General features: G+C 37.1%; 1 protein-coding gene across 5 annotated transcripts in view; it reads left to right on the forward strand.

Moving 5' to 3' along the window:
* LOC129724022 (cAMP-specific 3',5'-cyclic phosphodiesterase 4A-like) overlaps window positions 1-24166 on the forward strand; it is a 477938-nt gene that overhangs the window by 75010 nt on the left and 378762 nt on the right. For 4 of the 5 annotated variants that reach the window (XM_055678606.1, XM_055678605.1, XM_055678607.1 and 1 more), the window contains exon 2: window positions 3112-4143. The exons of the other annotated variant lie outside the window; for it this stretch is intronic. In XM_055678606.1, the coding sequence (XP_055534581.1) occupies window positions 4030-4143 (114 nt within the window). In that variant the 5' untranslated portion in view covers window positions 3112-4029. The remainder of the gene's footprint in view (window positions 1-3111; window positions 4144-24166) is intronic. 5 annotated transcript variants of the gene reach the window in all.

Here is a 24166-nt window from a genome sequence, read left to right on the forward strand (position 1 = left end):
CTGCCGATTTGCAAGGACCATTGCAAGATACTTCGGACAATTTGTCTGCTTGGGCTTTACAGCTAGGTATCGAATTCTCTCCGGAGAAGACTGAGATAGTAGTTTTTTCTAGGAAGCATGACCCTGCTCAGCTTCAAACACAATTAATGGGTAAAACGATTTCTCAGGTTTTGGTACACAAATATCTTGGTGTCTGGTTCGACTCTAAAGGCACCTGGGGTTGTCACGTTAGGTATCTGATGAAAAAATGCCAACAAAGAGTGAATTTTCTTCGTACAATAACCGGACAATGGTGGGGAGCCCACCCAGGAGACCTTAAAAGGCTTTACCAAACAACGATATTGTCTGTCATTGAGTACGGGTGTTTCTGCTTCCGCTCCGCAGCAAACACACATTTGATCAAACTGGAGCGAATACAATATCGTTGTTTGCGTATCGCCTTGGGTTGCATGCAGTCGACCCATACGATGAGTTTGGAGGTCTTAGCTGGAGTACTACCATTGAAAAACCGCGCCTGGAGCCTGTCTTCTTATCAAATGTGAGGTCTTGAACCGTCCTGTGATTGAAAATTTTGAAAGGTTAATCGAACTTAATTCTCAAACCCGTTTTATGACATTGTGTTTCAATCAAATGTCCCAAAATATTAACCCTTCTTCGAATATTCCAAATCGTGTCGACTTATCAAATATTTCTGATTCTACTATGTTTTTCGATACATCCATGATAGAAGAAACTCGTGGAATCCCGGATCAACCCGTGGTTCAAGGGGTTGGATGTAGGTCGGGATTTCATTTGCGTGATGTCCCGGCTTATGTACAATCACTATAGATTTGACGCGCATCTCCGTCGTGTTGGGCTCGGGGAAAGTGGTATCTGTGCCTGTGGTGAAGGTTATCACGACATAGAGCACGTTGTTTGGTCATGCCCTGTACACCGTGACGCCAGGTCTAAATTAATAGCTTCCCTGCAGGCCGAAAGTAGGCAGCCGGCTGTTCCTGTTCGTGATGTATTGGCGAGCCGTGACCTATCCTACATGTCCCTTATATACGTTTTCCTGAAATCCATCCACGCCCCAGTTTAATCCTATTCCCTTCCGCCTACATCCAACCAAACGACAAGAACACGTTAAGACCCCGGATCCGGAAACAGCAACTAGACCCGCACGATACTCTCAGGTCCCGAGGGAGACAACCCAATATGCCAGTCCGTAATATCTTGGGCCAGCAGCGGAACATGTGCTTACCTATGGCAATGAAAACCATCATACAGTAAACCAGTGCTTTTAATGCAAAATATTATAGCTTTAAGTTACATTTAGTTTCAGCTCGTAGTCGGCAGCGAGGATAAAAAATTTACTTTTAGTTATTAAGATACTTTAGAAAGTAAGCTACCAGATATAATTGGCGCCGTTAAACATTAAATTGTATTTGTGCCGTGTCAAATAAATTATAGATAAACAAAACAAAAAAATAGACACCCATTCTGTGATACACAAAGTCGTAATTATTTTTTATTTATTGATATGTCGATCGCTGATAATATAATACATACAATAAATATATGATGGTATGGATTTATTTTCCATATCATCAATTCAAAATAAAACGATCTACTGCGCGATTAGATCCCAAAGCAAAAAAAAAAAAAAAATAAATAACTGGGTGATGATCACTGTTGACGTAGCGTTAATTTATCGACAGTTGAGTATCGCGCGTGAAGGTAAACCGGCGGGTCAGCTAGTGTCGTTGCTGTTGTTGTTATTGTTGTTTTCAAGTCAGCCGATCGCATACAATTAGGTTCACTCGACGGTGGCGTCAGATATTCATGCAATTGGAATTCATGTCGGACGGTTTGTTTGAATACGTTCGTTTTGTGTAATTGATTGTCATTGGTTGGTAAGGAGCAGCGTAAAAGGGATGCCGCCCTAGATCCACGCTGGTGGGAAACTTGTTGGAAGGTTAAACAAGGTTGCAATCGTTCGCACGCAAATCTGCTTTACTGATGTGAGCAGTTGTCGTAGTGACAAGCAAAACGACTGACAGCTTTGTGAATGCGATGATTCTGTTTGATAGCTGTAGGCTGTCGCAGCTGCTGGATATTTTACATTCATGAAGCACGGCATCTTGTTAACGTACACTTGTATGCTTCGATGCACTTTTCAGGCCAGGGCAGTGACGGTCATGATAATTGGGGTTGACTAGCATACGGTGGTCTATCGTAGAATAAATCGGGCGGTTTCCGGATTTACGCGATCGTTAGCTTCACTCTCCGGGAGAAGGTATGTATTTGCTTTCATTTTATCGTCAAATTACCTATAAACGTGTATTTATTTCCTTCATGAAACATTTAGCCTAAGATTAGTAGTATGTACTAGTGGCTTGAGACTATATTCAACCCATGAAAGTGGTTCTTCTGTTTTGATAGACGTAGCGATGAAGTACAATTGCCTTACTAATTTTGCGAGCTTGACGACATTTCAACAGAAATCAAATTTTTAATGGAGGGTAATTCACACTTTTATTTCAATAACTACGTTTTTTATTTTTTTTTTTCGTTTGATGCATGAAACTTTCAAGCAATAATTTACTCTCATAATAATCAGTGAATTTACCGTGCGCTTTTATAATTGTGTCTGGATTATCAATGAAAGCGTTTACATAAAAAAAAATTATTTTTAATTAGGCACCTTTTAACTTCTCGATCATTCAGGTGCTTACTTGCACATTTAATTAATACGCGTTTCATAATAATTTTGGGCTGTTGGCGCCCTTGTATTTTTTCTAAATGTTCCAATTCTCAGTATATTTTGTGATGAAAGCTATGAATAGATCTATGAAAAGCCCCACAAGCACACAAGCGATTGCTTTGAAATGTTCAGCGACAGCCTTGTGGATTATTAGGAAGTTCAATATTTCACGAAAATATTTCTTTGGCAATTATTTACTATGTCTGTTTAAACAGAACGTCCGTGTTTTTCTTTAGCTCATGCATTCCAATGAAGTCCCACGTATATACATTGACGATAAAGTGAGGGACAAATGTATACATTCGGTTTGTACATGCGTTTATTAAATCACAAGAGATCAAAAAAAAATTATCACTATTTTACAGCAACCACAGTCCCTGCGTATTATCATCCTCAACAGAAAAAAATAGCAATCCAGCGAGAGAGAGAGAGAGGTGAGAGAAAAAACAGGTGTCAGTAGCACTCAAAAAATGTGTATTAATGCAGTTTCACCGACCGCAGCAGAAAAACAGTAATCTGCCCTCGTCTGAGCGTCAACCGTGAAAAGAAGTCACCAAAATGAGAAAATAAATTTAAATTTTAATCGATGTTTTTCGAAGGCCGGTGGAGCGACCATAAGCCAGAGGAACGAGAGGAAAATGTGTTGCTAAAAAATTTCCACCCTTTACGGCCCTTTTTCGTCGTCGTCGTCGTTGTTGTGTGTGCTTATGCTAATAATAAATGAGTGTGTAATAAAAAAAAATAGGCGAAAGCAGTCGACAGCTGAATAAAACAAGCAATCCACCAGCGGTTTATAGTAAGGGGGACACAAGTGAAACGCGTGTATTTCGAGTGTTTTATTAGTGTCGATGTTCGCGCATACATAATAGCGCAGGTGAATCAATCCAGCCCGTGTGCAGGGTGCGTAGTAATAGTTAGGTGTGAAATCTACAAGCAATTACCGTAGAGTTTGTTATTGTTGTTCGTCCTTCGGATCTGCGTGCATCCGGAATAGATCAATCGATGTCGTCAACGTTTCTCGAGCTCTTAGTGTTTAAGCGTTCTTCTTCCTCCTTCATTTGCGATCGAAAAATGTATTAGTGTGTGTCTAAGTTTTAAACAAAGAGAGAAAAAAAATCTCATCTTGGTGGGTGCCCGTTGACATAAAAAAATCTTCCAAAGTGGCCGCGTCGAAGAAATCCCGAGGCGCCTTGTCGGAAGGTCGCCTGACCACTGTGACCGCGACGGGTACGGAGACCGGCACCAGTTTCACCAACTCCCGCCAGGGCTCCGTGGATGGGGTGATGCAACGATGCGGTCTCTGCTCGATCATATCCAGCTTGTTGCGGCGGGCCATGTGCGTCGGATCCAGGCGTGGTAGTGGAGAATCGTACTACCAGGAGTTGCCGGAAACAAATGTAAGTACCAGTTGGATGGTTGTTAAAAAAATGTTTCGACATTCATACTTCAGCGACATTTAATTTAGGTTATCGGAGGTTTTTATAACCCGTAATAATTTGAAAACGATAACCGATTATATGTTGGAGAAAGCATAGGAATCGAGCCAGAGTCTCAAAAGCCATCGACGGCGAAATTGCGTGAATGTCACCAATAACAGCTACACGGTGGCGGAAATATTATAATTACGCACGGTCAGCCCGAAGCGAAGGTGTGGTTCAGTGGGGACCGTACACTAATTTACCGTTTTAATGTTACGCTGGTGTTACCTTGAATATAAATTCCACTGGTTTATGTGTCTTCTTTATTTTTATATATGTTTGAGCTTCTATATAGTATTGAGAATTATTTAAATTTCAGTTGTTAATTATGCCGTAACAATTTTATTACTAATTACAGGAAAACGTGAAAAAATTGTTTTGTTAAAGGAAAAATAAAAACTAAGTAAAACATTGGTTTTTGCGTTGGATCATGAAAACCTAATTATTCCGGGTCCGACAGTTTAATTGTAGTTAATTAATTGTGATCTCCTCATATAGACAATTCTTCTCAAAACCATACCCACGATCAAAATGATATCCATTCACTATTCCCTTTTCTATTCTCTCAACAACCACCTCTTCAATGGTACGAGAATAACGATAGGTTAAGGTTGTATACTCACCCTCCTCTCCACTCATCCTGTCAGCTACTTATCGCATATTGCCAACGCGAAGTCACCACGCGGTGGAAACGTCTGTATCAGGCACACCGTATCGCACTTTTAAATGGCTTCCTCCATCTTCGTTATAACCATCAGGAGTAGGAGTAAGCTTGTCAAATATTGTTCAACCCGAAGTAGTTAGCTGCGGCAGTCGGCTACTATGCTTTGTCATATCAACACCACAGCTACTACTATAGGTACTACTTCCAGCCCCATAATCATCAACGAATCGCAATGAGCGCCTTGCAGCAGTCTGCTTCACAGCTCTATTTATTCACGAGACATAAATATGCATCAGGTGTTTACGTTCGTTGAAGGGGACTCACATAAACATCTAACTTCACGGTTATGCTACCGTTGGAAGCCGTTTCAGAACTCTTCGTGAATCTGGGAACTCGATTATAGGTTTTCTTTGGTGCTTGAAATTCAGTTTTCTTGGAAACCATTTCTAAAGTTATGTGATATGTGGGTCTAACCTATTTTCAGAGGATTTTATTTGTAGAGCAATTGAAGAAAATTTCGTTTTTTGCTCAAAAGTTTTTTCATCCAGGAAACAATTTCTGAATTCAGATTTTTAACAATCTTCTAATCATTCAAAAAAAAAACACATTGTGAAATATTGAAACTTTATCCTCACTTCCAGTCCAACAGCAATGAAATTTTATTCAGTATTCAGTGCAGTTGATTTGTCATATCGGCAATTGATTTGCTCATCGAATACGTTTACAGCAGATGTTTTGAAATAACCACTCCCTTAGTTGACTTCACCAGCTTCAAATGCTTTTCGAAGGTGTCACAGGCGGTACGCACGAAATCCATGGTTATTTCTGGATAAGCCAATTCGCGAGAGCCGCAACCACCTTTCTAAGGAACATTGTTTTGATGCTCTCCAATTGAGATGAAATTTTCAGCGTTTGTTTGTCTATTCAAGGTAGGAAGTTTTGCAAAATATGATATGTCCAAAAACGTCCAAATACTAAAAAGTGCAATAACTCCTGCTAGACTTGATGGATTTTTCTAAAAATTTGTGGTATTATTCTACACTAAGAGTACTTCAAAACGCATGGTCACAATATATGACAAAAAGGTGACATGACGGAACAAATGCATTTTTCTTTTAAAAGTTGTCAATTTTCAGGGTCATCTTACTTTTCTCAACATCGCTAGAAAAAATATCTGAATATAGCGTTTTGTAGAGCAACTTTAGAGCTTTAATGACATGTATACGCCAAATGCGTATTGTTGCTTCAATATGAGGAGGCTGTCAGTGGTTAATGCAATTATAGCACTGCAAAATTAACTTCGGCGCTATAAAAATAATAAAATTTGTCACAACGTAGGGTACATAGCGGCTAAAAATAACAAATTACATCCGAAATGCGAAACGGTTTGGATCATCAATAAACGTTATTCTCATCATTATTTAGTTTAATTTAAATCCTGTTTGGTGCTTAACGAGAACAAAGCCGAAAACCCCGATTCTGCTCTGAACACGGCCCGAGAAGGTTTTTTTTCAAACCGTCAAAATCAGTTAAAATCATTATATTTCCTGATAGACTTGATAGATTTTACTGAAAATTTGGATAATCAATCTACCTTACCAGAACTACCTTCTTTACAAGGAGATACGCTATTTGGGGTAAAACGTTTCTTGAATAGTTTTTTTTCGAAAAATGCCGTTAAAATCACCAAAACTGCACGAACTCGGGTCATACTTGACAGAATTACTGAAAATATAGATTATTACTCTAGTTAAATACGACGTGACAATCAAATTTACATGATGAAAAAAAAAATATTTTCTTGGAAAATACTTGGCGATTTTCGAGGTGCTATTTTCTCTACAGAAAAGATACAGAACCCAAAGTTAGCATTTTATGGAACAACTAAAGAGCTTTTATTTGATCTCAAATCCAGAGGCAACGGAGAGGAAACGGACTAAAAAGGACTAAAGTTTTTCTTGATTTTTTCACGAAGTTCAAGAAAAGCATCAAACAAGGTAAAAGATATTATCGATATGACGGTCGCGAAAATGAATAATTCCAACCGAGATCCTACTTATCCGTGGAGCAAATGAAATCATTATTTGCACGATTTCCTGCAATATTTATATAGGTAAAACATAAAAGAGATGGTGCTTTAATGAACATCATGAGTATAAATTGTTAAGCATTAGTGTTCGAAGTCGTTCGAGTTCGGACAGCAACCAGAGTAACATGATTTTTTGGCCAACACTCGGATAAAAAGCAAAGAATGAGATCGCTGACAATAAATTTAAAATTAAATCAAATTAAAGAGATGAACATGAAAATTACAAACAATAACTTACTTAATTTGCTTCAACAAAACTCGAAATATTGGAGTCTTTCAGCAACCGTCTTATCGATAATGTCATTTACCAGTTTTGATGCTTTTCTTGAAACCTAGGGGCCGTTCAATAATTACGTAAGCAAATAGGGGGGGAGGGGGAGTGTGCAATTTTCTTACGCTATCTTAAAGGGGAGGGAGGGGGTGAATTGATAACCTTACGTAAGAAAAACATTGTTAATGTAGCTAGTCAAAAAATCATGTTCATGAAAATGTGGACGGTAAAATTCATACAAAGAAAATTACGGGAGGACGATTAACTCGAATTAGGGACAGAAGAGGAAACGAAGTATTATGCTTGCTTCAAGATGATAAAACTATAATAAAAATCTATAGATAGTATATATAGTAAGATCTTACTAGGGGGGAGGGGGAGTATCAAAAAATCTTACGATGTCTTACAAGGGGGGGAGGGGGAATTGAAAAAGTGGAAAAATATGCTTACGTAATTATTGAACTGCCCCCTAGTCATAAAGTCAAGAAAAACTTCAGTCCTTTTCAGTCAGTTTCCAAATGAAGCATCTGGATTTGATATCAAATAAAAGCTCTTTAGTTGTTTCATAAAACGCTAACTTCGGGTTCTGGAATGAGAAAAGTGCACCCTGAAAATCGCCAAGTATTTTCCAAGAAAAATATTTTATTTTCGTCATGTAAATCTGTTTGTCACTTTTGTCATCTTGCCTTTAAGTTCTTATTTAACTAGAGTGAAGATCTAAATTTTTAGTAAATCCCTTAAGTCTAACCCGAGTTTTTGCAGTTTTGGTGGCTTTGACGGTATTTTTCGAAAATTTTTTTCAAGGAACGTTTTATTCCAAATGGTGTATCTTCTGGTGAAGAAGGTAGTTCTGGTAAGGTAAAGTGATTATTCAAATTTACAGCAAAATCTAGTCTATCAGGAAATATAGTGATTTTAGTGATTTTGACGGTTTAAAAAAAATACCTTTAAGAGCCGATTTACCCCATTTGGCACACTTGGATTATACATGACATTAAAGCTCTAAAGTTGTTCTACAAAACGCTTTATTCAGATATTTTTTCCCAACACGATTTCAAATGTTTGAATATCATACAAGGACGGTCACCAGCCAAAAGCCCCTTCACTACGACATCCCGAAATTGCTTCATCGCGTATTCAAAAACAAATCCCAACTGACATACAACTAACACCATGCGCATTTGTTAGTGCATACATAAAATAAGAACTTTCACTAATTCTTTCATATAATATAATATATAATATATAATATTCTTTCATATAATATTCTTTCATATAATATAAGGAACTGGGAAGACAAACATTCTAAAAATAGTATTCGAATATATTGAACATGGTGTAGGGAAATCACTCCTATATTCATCTCAATACCTATATTCATCTCATCGCTCTTATTTTTTGTCCAATTTACCGTCAAATTTTACTATCTTCCTTCAATGGAAAACTTCCGACCACTCGACTATATCGAGAGGTTAATTGGATAAATAAGAGCGATGAGATGAATATAGGTGTTGAGATGAACCACGGCTGAATTTCTGAGTTCAATAACACGACCTTCATGTTTTAGTTTAAACACTAATAAGGTTAGAAATTATCACCAACAACTCACTTTTTGATTTCTCGGATTTTAATGTTATTTCCAGTATGTCATTGCTCTTTCCATTAATCGTGCTATGTTGCACTATTCAAAATTCGAGCTCAATCGTACTTCGGAGAGAAGTCGAAGTTTCACTTTTTGGCGCATAAGAAAATCGATTTTTCTTATGTCAAACGTCTCAGAAATGCATAAAATTTTTTAGCTTAGCTTAATACTGACTGTACATATCACGCCACGTTCTTACAGTCAGGTGGGGATATCGTCGGTTTCGTGCAACGTTGGCACAACTCAAATTTTTCCTAATTTGAAATTTTGGTGTCAAACGATATTAAATACGGTTAAGTTAAGATTTGTTTCAAAATTCACAAAAAACCTTAGTTATAAGCTGATGTGTCTTTGGAATTCAAATCGAAAACATGTTCCAAAAAAGGTGTAAAAGAGATTTTACCTTTAAAATGATTTAAAAAATACAATAAGAAGTATTAGTGTATGCAAAGAAGGTCTCGGTTGGCTTCCTTCCAGAGTTGAAACGTTCGAATTATTAACGTAGAAAACAAAAAAATAATAAAAATAGATTCGAAAAACATATGGAAAGTGTCCGTTATACTGTGCTCCCAAGAAAAGTGATGAACATTTATCCCAAGTAACACGGTTAGTCTTTAATAAGTTTAGGTAATTGATATATAACAAATCTCGTCACTATAACAATAACGTATAAACTTATATACAACTTGTTAACAACTCAAAAAGCGCAAGGGGCGGAGCCAATATAAAACATATATTCAACTTCAAATGAATTGTTCACACGACTTATATAAAACAACTTTATAACGACTATAACCACCACTCTTACATTTCCAGTACCAACAAATGGTGGCCTGTTATTAATAGGTCATAAACAAATTGCACAAATGAGTTGAAATTTCACTCGCTGATGATTGTTTCTAATACATACAAAACAGATGACCCACGAAAATAATCATGGCTCTTCATTTGAGAAATTATCAAGACAATTCATTGATAGAATAGACTGTTGGTATAGTGTTTACATACAATAAATCTACGTGCGATTTCAGATTTGTCGTGAATATTTGCCTTGTACTTCGTTAAAATTTACACGCTTCGAAAATACCACAATATGATAGTAATCAATATCAATTTTTTTTTATAATTTGAAATAAAGAAAAAAGTAACAGATGAATTTAGAGGAATGAGCCCCAGCTATATATTTTCGATAAGATTATATTATGAAACGTGCCTTTAGCACAAAAAAAATGGTGTTGAATATTATTTTAGCACGCCGCTTGCGCTAACGAGGCAGTCATGTTGATTATTAGCATTCGTTGAATGGGTACACCGATTGCCCAAAGATTTTGTCCGTTATATGACCACTATCTATAAAGTTTATTTCGGTAAAAATATTGCAAAATAATTGAAAAAATGTACATTGAAACATCAAGGTGAACTAAGATGTCATGCACTATGTACTAATTATTTGAACTTTCTTACTCTTTTAGCAAACCAAGCGTGGAGTAATTTCTGCCACAATTTGGAGATGGAATCGTGAAACCAATTAAGCAAGGCTATATAAAGCTACTTCAATCTATAAAAATCATCGCCGTCACCATCTTGATTATTGTAGTAGAGAAAATAATATAAAATTCTCCTAACTAAACCACGCATTAAGTAATATATTTTGAAATTTAAGTAAAACAGAAATATTCAAACCCTGATCTGAGGCTATTAACGATGATCAAAATAATAATAATAAAACCGAAGATCGTTGAGCAAGACAAAAAAGAGAATTGAAACAAATCATGGCCGATCAAATCAAACGATTTTCTTGTTTTAAGAAAATTGAATGATAAATTTATTGATTATAATTTACTGTCGAATTTATTATTTATGTTTAATCAAACATAAATTCCCTGGGTGTTTAAATATTTTATATAATTTTGAATATTATAACAGTATTTTTGATCTGCACTGTATTTGATGAAGAAGAAATAATTCACACCATAAAATCACATTTACAACTGATTTAAAACTGAACTACAACTTTTGCGGCCATTTTTCAATTTTGTATCCACTATACGTTTTGCTGTCAAACACATATTCACCACTGTTGTCTCTCTTGCATTCTCAAGAAAAAAAACTAGTTATAAACATGTTATAAATCAGTTTTTACAGCAATTCGTAATGTATTTACAACTTCAACTTGTTATTTCGATTTAAAACATCATTCCGATTTAAAACATCAATGCGAGTGAATTAAAACCCAATGTTTTCCCTGTAACTTATTTATGACTTATTTATAACTTTTTCCTTTCATTTTTTTCGTAAAAGATGTTGCATGTGTTACTTGGGATGGGACTAATCTATGGCATATCAACAGTTGTTGTTGTGCTCCTTTTTGCGGATGAAAACATGAATTGAAATAAGTTATTACAACAACATTACAGCGCTTGCACAGACGTGTCGCTCCTTTCTGCAACCATTCACCGCATAAAGTCATCAAAACCGATCATCCGCTCGTTCACGCATCTACCAGAATCACGGAAGGTTATCAACAGAAAATGGAAAATTGGAGCACCGAGATACGACGGTTCACAGGTTGAGCGAAACAGAAACGACCCTACACGGCTTTAGACCATTTTACGAGACGTTTCAGAACTCAAATAATGAATAAAATTCCACCAGAAAACATGGAACTGCTCGTAAAAGTAACATCAACATTAGCGAATACCGTGTATCCTATCCTAATGTTGCTTACCTTCATAACAAACGAATGTATGATGAAAATCACAAAAAATAAAACAGGAAAAGAACCCGATCTTGCAACCCACGCACGCGACATTTTCCTGCACCTTCAGTGCGGCGTAAGATAGGACGTCGAGTATTTTTCACTGGGTATGAGCTCAAATATCAACACATAACAAAATCGAAACAATAATTTGTACTTATCTTACTGAATCCATTGAAAATGTTGCATATTCGAGCGTCTCTATAGCTTGCAGCAACCACTTACTCCTAAAATAAAAGTTCCAGTAAAAAAACTGATGAAAAAACACTTGAAATGTAAACTTTTACTAAGCAGACAATTCACACGTGCTGACGATAGCCGTGCAGCCAGAGCCCCCTCTCGTGGAAAAGCATAAAATTTTGTAAGAAAAAAAGAACAAAAATATAATTATAAATTCAAAAACCCATGTAAAACCCCGAATTACTGATTACTGATTGAATTTGGATAAATAAAAAATAAAAAATAAATAAATTTGTCGAAAAAATTTTTTTTTAAATTGTTCTACAGTGTGTATTTTTTTAAAATGGCAAAACTATTATCTACAACCTTGCCAAGGACATTGTACCTTTTGAACTAACCGTTTTGGCTCTAGAAATATAAAGAGATTACTTCTGGGAAATTGTCTAATACCTATTTCAATTAAAACTGAAAAATACTTGTTTCAAAAACATTAAGTGATAATAAGAAAAATCGGTGGCCTCGAATATTTATCAAAATAAGATAAATTATTTGAAAAAATGTTTTCAATTATCTGTCATCCCAGATTTTTTTCAAAATAAGTTTTATAGATGGATATTTCAATCGCCCGAAACTCTTCTGAATAAACCAAAGTCTTTTTTTAATAAGTTTTTCCAGTGTAAGATCTCAAATTAAATTTGGTCAATATTTTTTTATAAAGGTTCAGACACTTTTCTAAATGGCATCCCTTGAAAACCTTTCTCTATCTCTTGTCATTACTCGGATATATCGATTCATTAAAAATGGTATTTTTAGCCCATAGGTCAGTGTAAAGTTCCAGAAGTTTTAAAAATGACAATAAAAGTATTAAAATTGAGACATTTTTCATGGAATTTGTTCTATTTCTTTTTTAATGGAAAATTAGTATCAGTGTACTTTTCTTTTACAAGCATTTGAATAGGGTATCGAACGTCTTCGGCAGCGGTTTTCTGAGGCTAGTTTTCTGGTGCCGAAGTCAACCACTGCCGAAGACATTTGATACCCTTAGTACAAATTTGTCTAGGGCATCATTTCGAACGGATTTGTAGCGTTCAAGTTATGCTGTTTGCAGTAGTTCATTAGTCTTTTTTTAAATATTTAATGTTCACCATAACCACCATGCGTCTCCATTGGCAATACCTACTGCCAGTAATTTTTAACTGATAACAATGTTCAACACAGGTGTGATCCCAACGCTAAAACTAAACAAAAATGAAAGATTATAGGTTTTTAGCCATTCCTATGAATTTTTTCAAAGACTTAAATGGGTTTCCTCGTACACATAACGTTGAAGCGAGGAACCTGGTCAGCAATTACTATGGGAACTCTCACGTAAGTTGACTCGTTTCAGTGATTGCTAGGTGCCCCACAGGAATGGCTAAAAAGCTTGAATCTATCTAGGGAAGCTATTTCTCGCTTTAGGACAGCATTTTTTTTTTGCTTTGTCGAACAGTGTAATTATCAGGTTATAGTGACACTGTGACCCATCGCTTTCAATTGAAAACCATTTGTTCAATTTTCAAGCACTTTGTGTGTCAAATGACATCTACTCGAACTCTCTCGCTTTGATTTTCACAGCATCACTATCACCTGACGATTCTCAATTGAAAAGAACAGTAAACGCTAATGGAGACAGGTGGCTTCTATACAGTACTTCACGCATGTTGAGGAAGAGGCAATTTCACATGACACGCTAAAGGAAAGACGACATCCATTAAGTACGTCACGCACTATTGTGCCGTGTCAAATGAATGTTGTGTGAACAAAAAAAAAGTACGTCACGCAAATTTTGATCAAACTTTACTCCCCCTTATCATGTTTTGTCACGCATTGACGACCCCCCCAGGAGAAGTACGTCACCTCACAGCAACTTCCCTCCCCAATTCAAAAATTGAACCGTGAGTGTCCTAATGCACCAAAGTGCCTACCAGTAGGTCTCGAGTTTGGATACTGACCTAACAAGTCAGTCGTTGTAGGTTCGAATCCGGATCGGGAAAAACTGGTCAGGTAAGTAGAATCGAGACGTTAGTCCCGCAATTGTCTTGTGCCCTAATAAAGTTGGCTGTGAAGTTTGTATCGAATAAACAGATGGTCGAATTACGAAACGGAGTGCTTTTCCTAATGCCACGAAAAAAGAAAATACATAACATCTTGCTTAGTGCATTCTACGAACTCTACAAATGGACTCCGCCTGCTATAATCTAAAGTTTCAGTAGTCTTAGAAATATCAAATGAAGCTTCTTTCATATCCATGTCAGTTTTATGCATCAGCTCGAGTTCGTTGGGATCAGATCCATTTGGGGAATCAGGACTTTCTGCTGATGGCTTGAACTAACCATCTTCGGAAAAATGTTTCTTGTTGTTATTGTGTTTGTCTGATTAGTTTCAGTTTGATTATTAATCAAAAGTTGTAAACAAAAACAAGGTAAACCAAACAATTTTCCCAGTCAATTTTTAATTTTTAATATTTTTCATGTGACGTTACACAACATTATACCCCCCCTCGCCCTTGCGTTACAAATCGTCACGACTTTCTTAACCCTCTCTCATCCTCTATATGCGTGACGTACTTTATGGATACCGCCAAAGGAAAGTCTCGTACCATGCGTCAATTTATCTCTCACTCAAAATGTCTAAAAAGTAAAAAAATATAATATTTTGAAAATTGAAAATTTTTAAAAATAAGCGCAATTTAACTACAGAGAGTGTCTTTCTGTGGTTTAAACGAAAATACGACTTCGAAAGCTATTCTGAGTATGATCAGAACAAAAAAAAAATTTTGGGTATGTCTTTTTGCATGGAATTTTCAGCTTTCAGCAAATTAGAAGTTTGACAATATTTTGCTGAGTCAATGCGAAAGCATTTAAGCAAAAATTAAAATTAAGCTGATAAATCATAAATCATGATTTTTCCCCTTAAGTAACTTTCAAATAATGCAAGAAACTGACACAAGCACGCTGTAATCAAAGATTAAACTGACATTTTGTTAATGTCATAGAACTGCGCCGTTTTGGTTTCATTATTTTTTCCATGACATAATTATTTCTTTATTATTTATTTCCATAACATAATTATTCCGACAATCATTTAATATCATATGAAATTTTGTCTTTTACCCTTTTCATTTGAATTGCATGTTTTCTAGAAATACATTGACTGAAAACTTTCCCCTTTTTTCTCAGAAAACTTGAATTGTGACGCATGGTTTCCAATTATAAACGAAAATTAATGACGGGTCGCAATAATATAAATTAGTATGACTACAATGCGCACACAATATCTGCCTCATCAGCTCGGAACATAATAAAATGACATAGAATTGCTTTTAACAATCTCTTATTGGGTGTATCGAAGACCGAAACCTCCGCTGTGAGTTTTCATCATCAATCATGATTGGAAATATCATGGAGTCCAATTTTTCGAAATGTCGATCAAATTAGCAATTGTTCAGCTGGTATATTCGGGGTGAAAACAGCCAATCCATTGTTTGAATTCTAATCACATACATAAAACCCGATACCGCGAATCTGAACGTTACGCTGCTGCCAATCCGGGCCCAAAATCCTGGAGACAAATCCCCCGCTGGAAACGATTTGACAAGCGGAGTTAATTGAAAGGAAAAAAATCAATATAAGTGGAGTTTCGACAAGGCTGGCAACATGATTGAACGGCGAAACGAGCCTTCGTTGAGAACGGATTGGCCACCGCTTTTTTCTGTTTTCCCGGAACAGGGTAAAACAAGCGAAAATTTGAGCATCACAGTGGCCATTAAATGCTAAGTAACCGCAAAGTGTACAAACATCTAAAAGCAACCACCGATTTTAGACAGATTTCAACTATGGCTTAGAAAATATTCGCATTTATTTGCCCATAGTAACCAAAATATCACTCAAAGCCTTTTGAAACGAACGTCAAGAATTGGTAGGACTTAGTTCGAACGGACAGAAAGGTATTAGCGACGGTTGCGTACCGTACTAACAGAGACGCGAAGGGATTGAATTTAATCCTTCAGTTGAATACGAACTGGCTGGATATATTCGTTTTTTTTCTGCGCCCACGGTACGACACTTGTGGGAGATTTGCTTTTTCAGTTAAAGGAACAAATCCTGATTTACCGGGAAAATATAGCATAGCATAGCAAAAGGCCTTAGTTGGTAGAATTTCGCATCAATTCCAAATATTGTATTGAGGGCGAACACGGTTCGCCGTAGTGGGGAAGTTTCTCCTAAGCAGCCCATCTGTATACTCGATAGATGATACTAGATTGCTATGAGCAATCGCTGGAAAAAGTGTCAATATCAAACATTCCATTTTACCTGGAAACCCTTTTTTTCAGCGTCGCATAGAAACTAGTGCCGATAGGGTCGTCCCCCGAGCACAGATGAACAATAAAAATATTGAAAATTCTACTGAGCAAACTATAATAAATTTTGTTATCAAATTAAAATACCCGTTATGAAACATCATTTTATCTTTTTTTGTTTCGTTTTACAAAAATGAAGTTGCAAAATAAGGTGTTATCAGTAATTAACATGACATTTATCAGCAGAATTTATGCCAAATAAAGTCATTAAATTTCGTCCATAATTTGCTATTTAGTTCCGCTCGGTTAAGACGCTGGCGACCGTCAAAAGCATCGCTATCGTTTGGACTCGGTCGGACTGAGTTTGCTTAGTAAGATCCAGCATGTTTGAGTGTCACCCGACAGGCTCCAGTTATGTTCCTGTAGACTGTCAATGCATGCGAGTGATGCGATGTAGGAAGCAGTTCATTTCGAGAAAACGTTTTGCATCTTTTTTGATAGGCAATTCTTTCGGAGAGAAACGTACAGCGACAGAGATTTGTCGTGCACGTGGAAAAAATGCTTATCTGAAAGGATATGACCGTACTTTTGTGGGAAGTAGGGGGAATTCGCTTAACAAGGTCACTGATTGATTGGATGTTATCCTTCGATATTGTGCCACTAGGAAGGGGGGTTCGCATTCTATTTCTGTGGGTAGACGTAAGACTTTTTCATTGATCGCATTTTCTTAGAGCGACTTCGGAATTATAGTTCTTTGCGGAAGGGATTTCCCTCGGGATGCTGATGACCTAATGGACTACAAAAATATAGATGAGACTTTCGTAATATATTTTATTCAAAAAGGTCAGGCCATTCAGTTGGTCCTTATAATAATAGGAGATACATGAATATTCAATTTAGGATTCGTACTGTGTTAAAATAATCTTCATGAAATGACATTTCACTGTATTTGAACAGCTCTTAGGGTAAAAAATAGTTTAACGTTTGGTTTTATCAATGTTTTAATGATTATTTTTTTACTTGATTCTACTCAAATCTGCAAAACTCCAACTTTCAGTAGAAAGTTTTATCGATAATTTTAATTAATTAGAATTTACATACCTGATTCAAAAACTCTGAAAAATTTGCTGAGTAACGTTCTGTTTCTATTCCACTAATATTTTTGTTCAAATTATTTAGTATATAAAAGCGTATTGTTTCTACATTAAAGTTGTAAAAACTGTGTTCTAGCGTGTCAACTTGTAATATTTTTTGTTTGAATGAATTTTAAAATTCTCTAATAAAATTCAACAGAAACCTGCTCATAAAGAGTTTTTTTTAATATTTGAGATTTGGTAATGGAAAAAACTTTAAATTTATTTTTTTTAAACATAAATTAACAATAATTTTAATAAATTTAAACATAAAAAAATCTCAGCATTTACGAAAAAAAGTCAAAAGAACATAAGTAATTCTGCGCTGCAGTTCAAGATATAACATAACATTTCTTGAAAAAATAGGGTCAGTCCTGTCATTTTATGACTTTCAACATGATTTTGATGAAGTTTTTCCGTGTATTGTTTTGATAACATTTAATTTTCTGCAACTTTTGTAATGTCTTTTTTCTCGATTCGCTGAACCAGCGCAGGTCTTTTTAAACGGAATTAATGGACTGTATCTTTAGAGTTTGTCATTAAAACTTGTACAAACAGTACGCCGTCTCAAAGAGGAGTAATAGAGCTTTCAATTGAAGTAGAGAAAAAACTGCCGCTTTCTCGGATCCCGACACCATTTTGATTTTATCAGAAAACCACCGAGTGCGCAGCCACCGATTTAAATTTCACATCACCATTGGAAAACTGGGAAAAATGTTTCAAGATAGGGTAGGGAACGGCTTAAGCAGTGGCGCCTATTTTAATCAGTCGAAGAAAGCAGGCCTTAAACTCCTGGATTTTGATCAATATCGACAATTTCAATGATGGAAACGAAAACTTTGATTCTCTAGCTGTCTTACGTATATAAGAAATACCGTTAATCACAAAGAAACCACACAGAAATTGCAATTCGAAACAAATCGACCTATATTGCAGCCATTCAGGAGCCACTTCGGGTGCTGAAAAAAAAAACGCCTGCAAAACAGATGGAAACTGCTTAAAATAGGTTCGGAGTGATTGGAATAGTGTCCCTCGATTGGTAACTTTGATTGATTATTGTTAATGTTTGCTAACTTAGTTTTACAATCTGAAAACAAGTACTGACAGAGAAAAAGATAGAGAACAGATTGATATACTTCTGTTTGATTTTCACCCAACACATTTCGAGTATTTCGTCGCAATACACAGGCGTTCCCTAAAGCTGCTTAAAATATGTTCCCTACCCTACATTCACAAATTTAGGTCAGCAACGTCAGAAACAACGGTGTGTCGGTGCACTTACTACCCGCAAACTAGGAATGACTGTACACATCACAGACCCAGCATTAGGTGCGAAAATGGACATGTCAAATTTCTAAAACCGACCATGAACATTTTGTTGATTTTCGATGGTCAGCACACCAACACTTTAAGCGCTCTGAGGCATCCCTTAACATGTCTGATTAAGCTGAACTTTGGCACAGGTTAATATTCTGGGTAAATACCTAAACAAAATGTACATGGTCGGTTCTGTAAACTCGATGATGACATTTTTCCATACATAACGTTTGCGGTAAAAAAATGGACTTTTTTGAGATGGTGAAGAAAAAAAAACTAAGACAGATAATTGAGTTGGATTAATTTCCCATTAATGGCAATTATATTTTTTTATTTGCTAAAAATTCTACGCCCTTGCGAGCGGCCTTCCGGCAGTTAACCGGAACATTCGCCATGGCGGACGAAAACATGCGTTTAGGCATATTTTTAAGCTCTTTCTTCGTTTTTTTATTAGTTTTCGTGACAAAATTGTTGGAATAGATCTTGCGATTCAAGTTTGCCCAGAAATACTCGATGGGACGCAGCTGGGGGTCGTTGGGTGGATTCGCCGACTTCGGTAGTACATCGATATTTAACCGCTCTATCTCCTCCAACGATCGCTTTGAGTAGTGGGTCGACACCAAATTTGGCCAGAACATCCTTATGGTATTTCTTGATAAACGACGCAACTTCTAGCAGGGAATTCGTACTATAAATTTCCCAGTTCACGGCCAGCCCGGAGCGAAAGAAGAGCGACTTTGACATTTCCTTCTCGCTGATTGTCAGCCACAGCAGCACCTTTTTGGGGTACTTGGTGCGTAAAATAAATTTCAATTCGGAGCTCACTTCCTTCGTGGGAGAAGTGAAATACGAAGTACCCTGCCAGTCGTTACCATCCAGGGTGAGATAGGTCTCGTCGTCCATCACCATTGCCACGTCGCGATTCGCCGGGAAAATCGACTTGACCATCTTCTTCAACCGCTGTGGCTGCGTCATTGCCTGCAGCTCCGAGGCCAGTGGACGGGATTTCCGCTTCCTGACATGTATATCCATGTTCTCCAGATACTTTTTCACTGTTTTACCGCAGTCACCAACCTTCCGGCCAAGTGGACGCACCGATTTAGCCACCTATCCCTCGGTATTCCTTTTCAGCATCCTTTGAAGCTCTTGAAGCATCCATCCTATCTTGGTGTCAAATTGTAAATCGGTGGTTGCGCACTTGCTCAAAAACACGTTTTTCCAGAGGCGTCGCGTGGCTGATTTCGTCACATGTGCACCAAACATTTATTCAAGTTGTTTTTCCTCAAATGAAATAAGAAAACCAAACCAAAGTGTTTGATGCTTTAAATTGAAGGGTTTTGCTAGTATGCTTACTTGTTTTTATAGATGTTAGGGAATAGGGTACCTGTACAGTGCACATGTTGCACAGGTGGACCCGACGCCACTGCGTTTTTATGATGAAATCCAAGATGGCGGCCAAATTTCTACTTCAAAAGAAAATTTTATTATTCTCCTTTGATGATTTGAGGATGTGCTGTTTATAGAGGATTTAATACCAACTTTTAGAGATATAGATAAAAAAAAGATCAAAGATTGCTCAAAGTACAAGTTTTGACGTAAGACTACGTCTATCTGGAAGTTAGGTGCCTGAATTCGAAAATCAAGAGATTCAACCATGGAAAAAGTGGCCAGGTTTTGAGCGCTTTTAGTTTTAAAATAGTTTATTTGACACGGCACGATACAATTTATGTTTAACTGAGCCAAGTACATTTTATTTAATTCTAAATTAGCAGGGAAAAGAGGGAGGCACATTTTTTATATCTCGCGGCCGACTACGAGCTAGTAGGGGTTTAAGGTGAGAGGAGGGGAGTTACAATTTTGATTTTAACTATATTGAGTTATACGATTTATTTATTTGTACATGGCTAAGCAGTGATGTTCTATTTGAGCAGTTTGGACTGAGGTGTCTGCGTGAACATAAAGATGCCGAGTCTTCGTTTGAGTGTCTTCAGCTTAGTGTATCATCTTCTTTCAGCGTGTAGCGGGAATGGTAATCTAACAAATAGATAGAAGAGTTTCATATTTTAATACCAGCGTGTTTCATGAACACGTATAGCTGTGTCATGTACTGAAGATCACCGCTTCCCAGAATGTCTCTAACGGGTACGTTCGGTTGTTTTCCTCGGGCCCGAAGGGAACCTATAAGCTCGGACCTGACACCACAGTATTCGGCACACGACCAAACAACATGCTCGATATCATGGTAGCCATCGCCACAAACACAGTGATTACTGTCTACAAGCCCTATACGAAAGAGATGCGTGTTAAACGTGTAGTGATTGGACATAAGTCTGGACATCACGCGAATGAAGTCCCGACCTACATCCAACCCCTTGAACCATGCTTTCGTCGATACCTTAGGAAAAATGGAATGTAGCCACCGTCCCAGTTCATCTGAGTTCCATGATAATTGCCAACTGTTGAGTGTTCTCTGACGCAAAATGCTATAAAATTTATCATAAGCAATTGGTCTTACATCAATATCGCCATCAATAGCACCCACCTGAGCTAAAGCGTCAGCCTTTTCATTGCCCGGAAGGGAACAATGAGAAGGGACCCACGCTAAGGTAAACCGGTAATTTTTATCTGTTAAAGTACTTAAAAACCGCCGTATTTTCCCCAGGAAATACGGGGTGTGCTTCATAGTCTTCATCGATCGCAGAGCCTCAATGGCACTGAGACTGTCTGTAAAGATGAAGTAGTGGTCTATGGGCAGGGTTTCGATGATCCCAAGAGAGTACTGAATAGCAGCAAGTTCTGCGACGTACACGGAAGCAGGAGCATCGAGTTTGTAGGAGGCGGTAAAATTTTCGTGGAAAACACCGAAGCCAGTGGACTCATCTAGATTAGACCCGTCAGTTATTGGAAAAAATCTTAGGGATCTCTTGGGGTCGCGGTTTTGAGCGCTTATATATTAGTCATTTTTATCAAAATTTTCGAGGTTTTGGCATCAATCGGTCAGAAATTTTATAACGATTGAGTTGTTGTCACAAAAACAACCAATTGATTGAAAAACTGTTGAAAAAATTGGTCAATGACATGGATTATCCAAATCATACTAGATGCTAATCGTGAAAAGGAAGAAAAGGTAAAACAGTACCAGTTTCATCCGTATACCTAGCGCTTGTTAAGAAGAGCTTTGTAGTTGCAAAAGTGCTAAAAATGGCAGGAAAGTAGGCCCGAAATAGCCAGAGAACTGGAATCATCGGTAACTGGCCTTTTCCTATGCAAATGAGCTTTCAATCAAATTCTAGTTTTTTACCTAGTTTTCATTTGTCGAGCATTTCCTAATTTACAACGGTCCACCCTCTTTCCAAGTAACTGACGAAACCTTAATATAAAAGGTACCATTCGAACATTTTACCATCATTTTCATTCCAAAACCGTATCGGTGACATACGGACACCAGATTCATGTATTGCTGTTTCACAGCGATAGCAGTTTGCAAAGCATTTTCGCTTAGTGAATAAACGAGTATATTGAGAATTTGTACGAAAATCTTAATCCTCGCAATGAATATGATGTATAAGCGCAATTTCCCGAAGCGTGCGAAGGATCGGCAGAAGACGTTTTCTCCGAAGCATCGAAATATGGAAAAATACCGTAGTCCGATGTCATGCGGTGGTGCCCTGGATACTCCCCTCCTACTATTTTTGAACCGTTTGGTCCCTAAGGGCCCGAGGGGTCCATCAATTTGAGCTAAACAAAAAGGTTTTCTAACTTTTTTCTCTACTTTCAATCTATATAATACACATAAATATCCCTTTTGAAAAACCTCGTGTTAGTGGTGGGCTGATTTCCCGGGAAAATCGACTTGACCATCTTATTCAACCGCTGTGGCTGCGTCATTGCCTGCAGCTCCGAGGCCAGTGGACGGGATTTCCGCTTCCTGACATGTATGTCCATGTTCTCCAGATACTTTTTCACTGTTTTACCGCAGTCACCAACCTTCCGGCCAAGTGGACGCACCGATTTAGCCACTTATCCCTCGGTTTTCCTTTTCAGCATCCTTTGAAGCTCTTGAAGCATCCATCCTATCTTGGTGTCAAATTGTAAATCGGTGGTTGCGCACTTGCTCAAAAACACGTTTTTCCAGAGGCGTCGCGTGGTTGATTTCGTCACATGTGCACCAAACATTTATTCAAGTTGTTTTTCCTCAAATGAAATAAGAAAACCAAACCAAAGTGTTTGATGCTTTAAATTGAAGGGTTTTGCTAGTATGCTTACTTGTTTTTATAGATGTTAGGGAATAGGGTACCTGTACACTGCCTGTGATCGCATAATTGTAACGTTCGACATTTTATGGATTTCGTGTTTTTTATTGGGAAATGCTTGAAATAGTATGTATTTTTTATATCTGAAAAAATATACTTATGTTTGTTTGAAAAAAGTCGTAAAAAATACCAAGTTGTTTTGTCACATAGAGTAAATAACCGCATAACTGTCACACTTCTTAACTTTTTCAATTTTTTTGTCAAAAAAGCTTCCATTCAAATCCACATCTGGATCCTTTATAACTCGGAGGTTATTCTGGTCCGGTAGTTAACCACCGGTGATCCGTTTCTTATGTTCAGCTCATGCTTATTGAAAACAAGAAAAACTTCATTTCCCTTGTGATATATTCCAAAAGTACCTTGAAAGTGACGGCATAAAAGTATCATTGCAAAAATTTCAACTAATTTGACTTCAAAAATAATGTTCAATGTATACATAGTATAAAGTAGTGCTTTCTTCATTATACTAAGTTTATTTGAAGCGTTTATTTGTAAGAATATATTGGGAACAATGCATTGAGGGTCAAAATATAAAAGTGTCATTTTCTCGAACAACCAATTTTGCAAATGTTACAATTATGCGATTATGGGCAGTACAGTGCACATGTTGCACAGGTGGACCCGACGCCACTGCGTTTTTTTGATGAAATCCAAGATGGCGGCCAAATTTCTACTTCAAAAGAAAATTATATTATTCTCCTTTGATGATTCGAGGATGTGCTGTTTATAGAGGATTTAATACCAACTTTTAGAGATATAGATTAAAAAAGATCAAAGATTGCTCAAAGTACAAGTTTTGACGTAAGACTACGTCTATCTGGAAGTTAGGTGCCTGAATTCGAAAATCAAGAGATTCAACCATGGAAAAAGTGGCCAGGTTTTGAGCGCTTTTAGTCTTAAAATAGTTTATCTGACACGGCACGATACAATTTATGTTTAACTGAGCCAAGTACATTTTTTTAATTCTAAATTAGCAGGGAAAAGAGGGAGGCACATTTTTATATCTCGCGGCCGACTACGAGCTAGTGGGGATTTAAGGTGAGAGGAGGGGAGTTACAATTTTGATTTTAACTATATTGAGTTATACGATTTATTTATTTGTACATGGCTAAGCAGTGATGTTCTATTTGAGCAGTTTGGACTGAGGTGTCTGCGTGAACATAGAGATGCCGAGTCTTCGTTTGAGTGTCTCCAGCTTAGTGTATCATCTTCTTTCAGCGTGTAGCGAGAATGGTA

Source organism: Wyeomyia smithii, chromosome 2 (assembly GCF_029784165.1).
Source record: "Wyeomyia smithii strain HCP4-BCI-WySm-NY-G18 chromosome 2, ASM2978416v1, whole genome shotgun sequence".
Taxonomy (NCBI): domain Eukaryota; kingdom Metazoa; phylum Arthropoda; class Insecta; order Diptera; family Culicidae; genus Wyeomyia; species Wyeomyia smithii.